Source organism: Scomber japonicus, chromosome 10 (genome assembly GCF_027409825.1).
Source record: "Scomber japonicus isolate fScoJap1 chromosome 10, fScoJap1.pri, whole genome shotgun sequence".
NCBI classification, from domain to species: Eukaryota; Metazoa; Chordata; class Actinopteri; order Scombriformes; family Scombridae; genus Scomber; species Scomber japonicus.
In genome coordinates, this window is record NC_070587.1 from 24,418,377 (window position 1) to 24,428,376 (window position 10,000).

The 10,000-nt window shown below is 42.8% G+C and overlaps 1 protein-coding gene across 1 annotated transcript in view; it reads left to right on the forward strand.

The window, feature by feature from the left end:
* enpp2 (ectonucleotide pyrophosphatase/phosphodiesterase 2) overlaps positions 1–10,000 on the forward strand; it is a 40,391-nt gene that overhangs the window by 18,834 nt on the left and 11,557 nt on the right. The window contains exon 10 of the mRNA XM_053326725.1: positions 9,933–9,998. Within this exon, the coding sequence (XP_053182700.1) occupies positions 9,933–9,998 (66 nt within the window). The remainder of the gene's footprint in view (positions 1–9,932; positions 9,999–10,000) is intronic.

Sequence of the window (10,000 nt, forward strand, 5' to 3'; positions counted from 1 at the left end):
GAGTAGATTTAAAGTGTTGGGTTTGGCAGTTATCATTAATTATCATTAAATGAGCCTGTAAAGACATCTAACTGCTGTCTTTTTAAGCTCGCACACCACATTTCTGCTTCTTCCCCCCCCCACAGTAATATATGTTACCAGCGTACTGTATTTATGACTGCGGCTCAGTATACGTAGATGCCTTTAATTTCCTTCAAATATGTGTGAACACTGCAGCCTTTCTTTAGGTTTTGTGGCCCCATGCAGTTAACTTTAAAGACTCTTTCTTCTGATTGTAATATTGCACTCAGTGGACTAAGGCCAGACCCTCCTCCCAGTTCACTGTTGATGTTCTGAAGTTAAAATGAACAGTGATGTTTTTGGGGTATTTTAACGCCCGTCCACACCAAGAACTATAACAATAACTATTAAATATACAGTTCACCATGTCATTGCAAATATCATCTTAATTATAAAAACTGACTGCTGACTTTATTTAAATGTGGCTTTGCTCCTCTCTCACTATGGACTGACACACTGTACATTGGAGCAGAGGTGATTTCTTTAGATTTAGATTTAGGTGTGTCTCTCTTTATTATACAAAGATGCTGGAGCTTTGTTCTCTATTGTAATGTAAAAAACAACAAAGTTAGTGAATGTTTTAGGCTCCAGATGTTCATACTGTGTTACTGCCACAGCACTGCACTTTTACACATCTGCTGATGTGGGTCGGGTCAGTTTGAAACATCTGTGAGGGACATCTTCTCCTCTACCCTTTCTGTTGTGTGACTTTGTGATGCAGCAGTGTACCACCCCAAAAAAAAAGACTCCAATACTCCAAGTTGAGTTGTTTCTGGTCAGAACCAAAATGAATGCAGCTTTTGCAGGTGTTATGTCACCTGACAAAGACCCAGCATGGTCAGCTGTGATACATGCAAACAAAGCTGGATTGACTACTGTTGGATCTCGTGGTATCTGTGTAACAACACAGAGATAACTGCACTGACTGAAACAGGGGCTTTAGGAGCTGGTGGTCCACATCTGTTTGAGCAGAAATGGTTTGAGACACAGCAGGAAAATGAAAAAAGAAATGTATTTTTCTAAAAGATGATTGTTTCTCTCATTTCTTCCCCAGCTCGCTCTGCGTCTCAGTACGTACCCACCTCTGGCTCCTGCAGGAACAGGTGTTTTGAGCTGGTCGAGCTGGAGCCGCCAAACTGTCGCTGTGACAACCTGTGTAAGACCTACAACAGCTGCTGCTCGGACTTTGACCAGCTGTGTCTCAGGACAGGTATTCATGTGATCATCCTGTTTTTCTCTTCAGTAGTTTAGTAGTCTGATCAATGTCTTGTTGTTATTAATAATGTCAGATATATTATTGTGATTTAATACCATATCAATGTATTAGAAAGCTTTTATTTGAATCCCTCATAAGTCAGTGTTTAACTTTACAGACATTCCTTAAGCAGAGAAAAACAGTAATTCACATTCTATGATTTCATTTTCTAAAGTAGAGATTCAGATCTAAAATTCCTCCCACATTCTTCATCGTTTGTTTTATAACAGAGGAAAGGAACTCAAGGTTGCTCCTGATGGGAGTAAGTCAGATCAGAGAGGCCAAATAAAACACTGAGTTTTTTTGTCATTAAGCTGGAGGAAATCCTGGGACATCCGGAGTTTAATATTCATCAGGCAGTGAATTTTTTCCCAAAAAATGGAAAATCAAACATCTTCTGACTTTTATATGCTGCTTATTTGCTTATGAAAGAAAAATTATGAGTTGTGCTTGCTTACTTTGGATCTAAATGTGTGTTTCTGTTCAGTTTTTTTTTGTTCTGGCCTCAAACTGCAGATCTGAAACTCTGCTGAGGAAAAGTTATTATTGTCATTAGGAAAATCTTTGTAAAACCTTTTAATCAAGGCATACAAATATCCATTATTAACCCTAACCTCCTCTCCTCTTCTCCACTCCTCTCCTCCTCTCCTCTCCTCTCCTCTCCACTCCTCTCCTCCTCTCCTCCACTCCTCCTCTCCTCTCCTCTCCTCTCCTCTCCTCTCCTCTCCTCTCCTCTCCTCCCCTCTCCTCTCCTCTCCTCTCCTCTCCACTCCTCTCCTCCTCTCCTCCACTCCTCCTCTCCTCTCCTCTCCTCCACTCCTCCTCTTCTCTCCTCCCCTCTCCTCTCCTCTCCTCTCCTCTCCTCTCCTCTCCTCTCCTCTCCTCTCCTCTCCTCCCCTCTCCTCTCCTCTCCTCTCCTCTCCACTCCTCTCCTCTCCTCCTCCTCTCCTCTTCTCTCCTCCACTCCTCTTCTCTCCTCCACTCCTCCTCTCCTCTTCTCTCCTCTCCTCTCCTCTCCACTCCTCTCCTCTCCTCTCCTCTCCTCTCCTCTCCTCTCCTCTCCTCTCCTCTCCTCTCCTCTCCTCTCCTCTCCTCTCCTCTCCTCTCCTCTCCTCTCCACTCCTCTCCTCCACTCCTCCTCTCCTCTCCTCTCCTCCACTCCTCCTCTCCTCTCCTCTCCTCTCCTCTCCACTCCTCTCCTCCTCTCCTCCACTCCTCCTCTCCTCTCCTCTCCTCCACTCCTCCTCTCCTCTTCTCTCCTCTCCTCCTCTCCTCCACTCCTCCTCTCCTCTCCTCTCCTCCACTCCTCCTCTCCTCTTCTCTTCTCTCCTCTCCTCTCCTCTCCTCTCCTCTCCTCTCCACTCCTCTCCTCTCCTCTCCTCTCCTCTCCTCTCTCTACATTTCCCTCCTGCTACTTCCAGTGTTGGTGGTCTGATTTTATGTTCCCTCGTTCAGCTTGGTGGTCTTTGGCTTACCACCGCCTCGCCACTCTGATCTTTCCTGTTGCCTGAAAATGATGATTTACTTGTTTTTATGATCGTTTTTTTTACCCTGACGGTGTCGAATGCTACTGTAAGCTCAATGTTCTCGTCTTTGCAACCTTGTCTTGTGTTTGTCTGTAAAGTACGCAGCCAAACCACTGTTGCATTAATATATCAGCTTTCATTTCCCACCGCTTGTGGTTGCAGCAGTAATCCAGCAGATTAGTTGTGCATATATCATTTGTGTTTTGGAGGCTACAGTTTAATTTTTTGTTGGTTTTTGTGAGAAAATCTTTTATTGTTTTGTTCTTCCTGATACAGAGGGAGGCTACGAGTGCAGTAAAGATCGGTGTGGGGAGACTCGAAATGAGCAGCATGCCTGCCACTGCTCTGATGACTGTCTGGCAAGAGGAGACTGTTGCACCAACTATAAGACACTGTGTAAAGGTTTGCAACATTATTATCTAAACATACAATAGAAAGGCTTTTTATATAGATCCACACTTGTCAGATGACCTAGTTTGACTGCATTTTATGTATTCCAGTTATAAAACAAGTTAGATATCTTTATATTATATTAACATGTGTCTCTGGTGCAGCCTTACCAGCTTGTTGTAAAATGAACTACTCCAGCCACAGATAGACGACTCAGCCTTTTATTCAAAGCAAGATTTTGTCCAGTTCACTTTCTATTTTCTTACATTTGCCTGAATCAGCAGCTGTGCACATCTAAAATGTTGTGGAGAAGTGTTCAGCTCTTTAAACATCATGTACCAAATGTGTTATATTTGTCAGTCTCGTTAATGCTAACAAGTTGACATTATGACTGGCTACACATTAATCATTTTTCTGTCTATACAGCATGTTGAGTGGTGGTTAAACAAACAGTTTAAACATTGAATTTAAAATATATTTGCCTGAACCAACAACTATGTTGTCATTGGCAACAGCCATACTGCAGCCATAGACACAAAACAGGCTGTGAACTGTATACATTTCCATGCAATTAATCTTTTTTTTGTTTTTTTAAGTTATTAATAAATATATTCATTTTTGAGTAAATGTCTTCTCATCTAAAAACATGGACACATTTCCTGACTTGCACCTTAGCTTGTTGAACAAGCAAACAAAAAAAAAAGATAAATATACCCAGAAAAAACAGAAGAAGTGAAATCTATCACAAATGAACACGTGAGCTTTCACTTTAAACAGCTTACTTACCCCCAAAATAGCAGCATCAGTTTAGACGCTAACAGTTGGGTCACAGTTAATAGACCAAGTTTGTGTACATGGCGTCTCTGTGCACCTGCTGGCTCAGCTGTCAGTCAAACACATACAGCAGCCTGCCTACTCAGACATTTGGAGCATATCTTATAGTATATCCTCTTTTTATTACTTTCAATGAAAAAACAAACAAAAAGTGACATAACAATCAACTTAAATGTATGAAATTCCTCTCACCCTGTCCTCTGATCGTGTTCTTTCAGGAGACACTTCATGGCTGCAGGATGAGTGTGAGGAGATCAAGTCTGCTGAATGCCCTGCTGGGTATGTTTACATCTTAGTAGTAAAGGATCTTTTTCCTGTGCCTCATGTTACTATGTGCCAAAAGGAACCATCACACTCAAACCTTCTCTTGTTTTTTCTAATTCCAACATCATGCTGTTTGTTTCCTCTTTTAAACTTGTTTTTGCCACATATGTCACATATCTGGATGATCTGTGTGCAGGTTTGTGCGTCCACCGCTCATCATACTGTCAGTGGATGGATTTCGAGCTTCTTACGTAAAGAGAGGAAGCAGTGTCATACCCAACATCGAGAAACTCAGTAAGTATTTATGTGTCGATTTGGTGATTTGTAGATCACCATTAATAACTGTCTGAATGCTATTTGTGGGAGTCTCTCTTCTAATGTAGGAATTTACTTTGCTTTATTTTCCTTTTTCAGGAACATGTGGGACCCATGCTCCATATTTGAGGCCTGTTTATCCTTCCAAAACCTTCCCCAACCTCTACTCACTGGCTACGGTATGACTCAGGAGTATAGAATCTTGATTATATGATGATGTGATGAAGATTAGATTGCCCCCCAGTGTTTACAGGTGTTAAGATACATGTTAAAATAGTATAGTAACATCAGTGTGAAGCTCAAATAAGGGCTGACGCTAACTAACTATAGCTAAAGCTCAAGGACTAAGCATAATCTCTGTGTGATTTTGTTTCTCAGGGTCTCTATCCAGAGTCTCATGGGATTGTAGGTAACTCCATGTATGACCCGGTGTTTGACGCCACCTTCACCCTGAGGAGCCGAGAGAAGCTCAATCACCGCTGGTGGGGAGGACAGCCAGTGAGTTCTGTTTTTATCTTCTATCTCATCTGTCAGCATCATGTAGTCTTTCCGTTTTTCACCATCTGTACATCATCAGCAGTATGTCTGTGGTATTAATAGCGAGCTGACGAGGGTTCCTTTTTGTTTCTCCTTCTGCTTTGATGATGGATAACTTTTGCACATGGCTTTGAAGACCAGCGTTTTTTTAAACTCATCTGTCGGGTCACAGACGGCCACCAGACGCAGGAGGGTTGTCCGCTTTTATTTTGAAGCCAACTACTGTAGAAATGGCAGAAGATCCAACAAATCAAGTCCGTTAGGCTTTATCATCCATTAAATAAGGTCAGATGTTGATATGTGATTAATAACAGCAAACTTAAGAAGGCTTTTTCTACTGTCTTTCAAAATCGTTGATGAACACTACCAGCTTGGTTTTGTATCATTTATAGGAACAGCTGTAGCGCACTGTTCACCGTGACCTTGGTTTCCTCACACTGATGTTGTTGTTTGTGTCCAGGGTAACAACAGCTACAACAGTATCCTCATAAACTATGTCAGACTGATAAAAATAACAAGACTGTACTGTTTGTTTCTCCTAGATCTGGATCACAGCACTCAAACAGGGAGTGAAGGCTGCCACCTTCTTCTGGCCTGTGTAAGTCTGCACACACACACACACACACACACACACACACACACACACACACACACACACATAAACACACACGCAACCTGCATTTTGATAAACCCTAATTTACCATTAATGTGCAAAATTTAAAACAGATTATGAATGCATTTCAAGTATGCATAAGTGGTTGTCAAAACCTGCATTTATTGTTGTGATGCTTGTCACTGCCACTAAACAGCAACAATGCTGAAAAGTCACGTTACCATTTAAAACTTATTACAATCATGTATACCTCCTTTAATAAACAGATGTTTAAAAATGTGATATCTTATAGGTTCTCATAAGTAAATGGTGTATAGGTTCTCATAAGCTCAGGTGTCAGGATACATCTGATAGTTTCAGTTGTCATGATGGCAAAATCACATGTTACTAATAACATTTACAATGACTTCATTCTAGTTGAAGAGCCAGAATGCAGGTCATCATTCATTTTGTCATTGAAGTTTGGTAACCCTTATTTAATACTATCTCTACTACTACTACTACTACTACTACTAATAATAATAATAATAATAATAATAATTAAAACTGCAAGCAGTGATGAACGGGCCCTCGCGCCCCCATGCACCGCCTTGTACGCGCATGCCGGTGCATGCTGCAGTCACATGCAGACACAGCGGGTACGTAGACGTCTTGGCACCCGGGCTTGTAATGAATGTTGTGTGATGGGGCTAAGTCACATTGCATGTGTCCACTAGGTGGCGCTAGAGATCACCCACCAATTACATGTCATGTTGCAGTGTGTGATGTGGAGAACACATCCTGTAAATTTCATGTAAATAGGATAATGTTTGTCATGTGAGGCTGACTTCCTGTGTCCAGTAGGTGGCGCTGTGTATTTGACACAGTATTGATGCATAGATGTGTTCAGGGCGGGACCCTCTACATGTGTGATCAATTTGGTGTAGACGGGACAATGTCTGTAGGAGTTATAAGGACTTCCTGCTTCATGGCGAAGCATCGAAATTGTCTGCACAGCCACGCCCAACAGGAAGAAGTCATAAAAAAGCTTTTGATAACTTGTCATCTCCAATGTCTCAAGCTGACTCTGTGTGAATTTGAAGTGGATGGGATTAAATCTCTAGGAGTAGTTCGTTCAAATATGAGGCGTGGAAATGACCAAAACATTCACCAAAATTGAGCATTTTTCCAAGATGGCCGACTTCCTGTTGGACTTAGGGTATGGGTCCAAATGGCGTTTTTGTGCGCCTGGAGATGATACATAAACCTACCGAATTTCATTCTTCTATGTCAATCGGGAAGGCTGAGGTTCAATTTTGAAATATTCAAGGGGGCGCTATTGAGCCGTTTAGTCACGCCCATCCCATTGAAGTATATAGGATGTTAAATGACCGCACTCCAGACGTGTGTGTTGAGTTTCGTTACCGTGGAGGCATCCTTTGCCTCTGAAAACTGTAATCGTATTTTCATGGCGTTGAATGCGTTGTCATGGCAACAGTATTTGATGATGGGTCATGAGTTGCAGAATGTAGTATCACCAAGGTCTTATGTCTCAGCTGAGTAAATTTCAGGTGGAAATACTTAAGATTATGGGAGTAATTAATGAACAAATGAAGCAAGTCACTTCCTGTCGCCACTAGGTGGCGCTATGTCTGTCACTAAATATGAGACTGTACATGTGTTCAGACCAGGACGCTGAACAAGCATATTAAATTTGTAAAAGCTCAGACCATGTGGAGTCAAGTTATGAGAGTTTGAAATTTCATGGCGAAGCATCGAAATTCGCCGCGTCACCACGGCAACCAGGAATGACGTGGGAAAAAGCTTTTGATAACTTTTCATCTCCAATGTCTCAAGATGACTCTGTGTGAATTTGAAGTGGATGGGATGAAATCTCTAGGAGTAGTGCGTTCAAATATGATGCCACAATTTGCATTAAAATCAATATTTGATTCAAAATGGCCGACTTCCTGTTGGTGTTAGGGTATGTGTCCAAGAGACTTTTTGGTGCGTCTTGACATGATGAACATGTGTACCAAGTTTCGTTTCTCTATGTCAATCTGTCACGAGGGGCTCGCTTTTATTGATTTTGTAGGGGGCGCTAGAGAGCCATTTTGACACGCCCATTTGTGCAGACCATAAAATATCAAAATTTTCGCCAGGTCTGGCTTGCGTGCAAACTTTGGTGACTTTTACGGCACGTTCAGGGGGGCAAAAAGGCCGTCGTTGTGAGAGAAGAAAAATAATAATAATAATAATCTGGACGATTACAATAGGGCTTCGCGCTGGTCAGCGCTCGGGCCCTAATAATGCATTTTATTGATAGGTGCCTATCAAAGTACTCAAGGACACCTTACTAGACACACAACAGTAGTGCATCAAACATCATAAAATCAGCAAACATTAAAGTGGATAAATATTAATAGATAAACATGAATGTGATTACATAGTCAGTATGAAACAGAATATGCCAACTGGACTAAGTGTGTACTCAGGCAGAGGAGACAGAGTCAGAAATGCAAATGTCTGTTGTGAGAGAGTTCCAAAAGCGGGGGCCAGATCCCTTGACCCCATGGTTGTTAAGTTGGCAGATGGGGCAGAGAGCTGGATGGGCAGAGGAGGATCTGAGAGTGAGGGAGGGTGTGTAGATCTGGAGAAGCCCAGAGAGATACGATGTGATGAATTGATGAGCAGAATCTTAAAATCTTAGGAAGATCTTAGGAAAGTTTCAGAGAGGCAGAGGAACATCCTGATCATATTCACACAGGTTCACACAATCACACCTGGAAGCTGCTCAGTACAACCACAGTCTGATCTGCTGCCACTGAGCAGTTCTGCTGGTCCACTGTACCAGCCTGTCATAATTATCATCATTTACTTGCTCTGTTGTTCTTTCCGTGTAAGAACCCACTGAAAATTAGCCAGGACTGAGATCTGATGTGGTGCCACCTGAGCTCATATGGCATTGTCATCACCTGTCCAAACAAACTGAACTAAAGAGTAAACTCTCCACAGTTTAAACAAATATCCTTAGTGTGAATGTATATCGTTAAAGACCACTGCGTATGCATTTCAGGAATTGTAAATGATTTGGAGGTGAAAGTCAGCGGAACATGCCCGCTCATGTTCCTGCTGCTGTACCGAACCTGTAGCCTGTCCAACACAAAGGAGCCCACATTTATCAGCACAGAGCGGGCTTTGATGGAGCGGGAGGCAGATCTCAGCAGAGGGATGGAGTTCGCCTGTTTTTACAGCAATTTGTGCAAATGGGCCTGTTTACACTCTGCAGGATTCAGCTGTGAAGTGGGGTCGCAGACGTGCCACTCTATAGAAACCGTGGGGGCCAAAGTGTGGTTTACAGTACTTTTCTTCAACTTGGAACTGACAGAGGTGTGTAAGAAAGAAAGAGAGAGAGGAGGAGTGTGACATGACAGGGGAGGGCAGAGGATGGATGTATGGCTGAGAAAGCCGTCGTATCGTTTAATGTTATAGTACAACTGTGAGGATTGGCATGGTAATGGGGACCAGGGGTTGCTGCTTAATGACTGGCTGACTGGTTGAAGGTCTACGTTGGGTTCAGCTTTCTGGGAGGTCGCCCCCCCCCTCCCGCCCCCCCACTCCACCTTAATCACAACCAGAGAGAAAGAAGCGAGAAGAAGAAAGAAAGGGAGAGTATATGAAACAGCGGGAGAAGGTGAAAATGTTGTCGAAAGTGTGAACATAGACAAAAGCAGAGAAAAAAAAGAGAGCAGACGTGGAAAGAGAAGCCTGCTGTCAAGTGTTAATGAGGTTTAACCACACCTTCTGGTTCCTCCATGCCACCCCCCATCGCCTCGTACATCAAGCCCCATTTCGGGGGCCTCGGTGTTGGGTTTGATCGTTGACAGCTGTGGAGCGTATGACAGCCAGCTGCCTGGTTGGCGGTCTCATCACTACACAAGCAGACTTTGACTTTCAGACACTTTAAATGTGTTCTAACCTACAACTCTTGACTTTATGAGGCTATTTGACAGTTAAAGGATCAATTTGGACCATATCTCCACGTTTACACCTTTGTTGTCACTCTAAGATATATTAAGTGTGTATGGGAGCCCCTTTAGTTTCCTGCAAGCATCAACCAACATGCTCTGTCACTGTGTGTGTGTGTTTGTGTTTCTAGTGCTATCCCAATGGAGAGGCGGATACTGACCATGCTGCAGTGGCTCCACCTCCCTGAAGGCGAGAGGT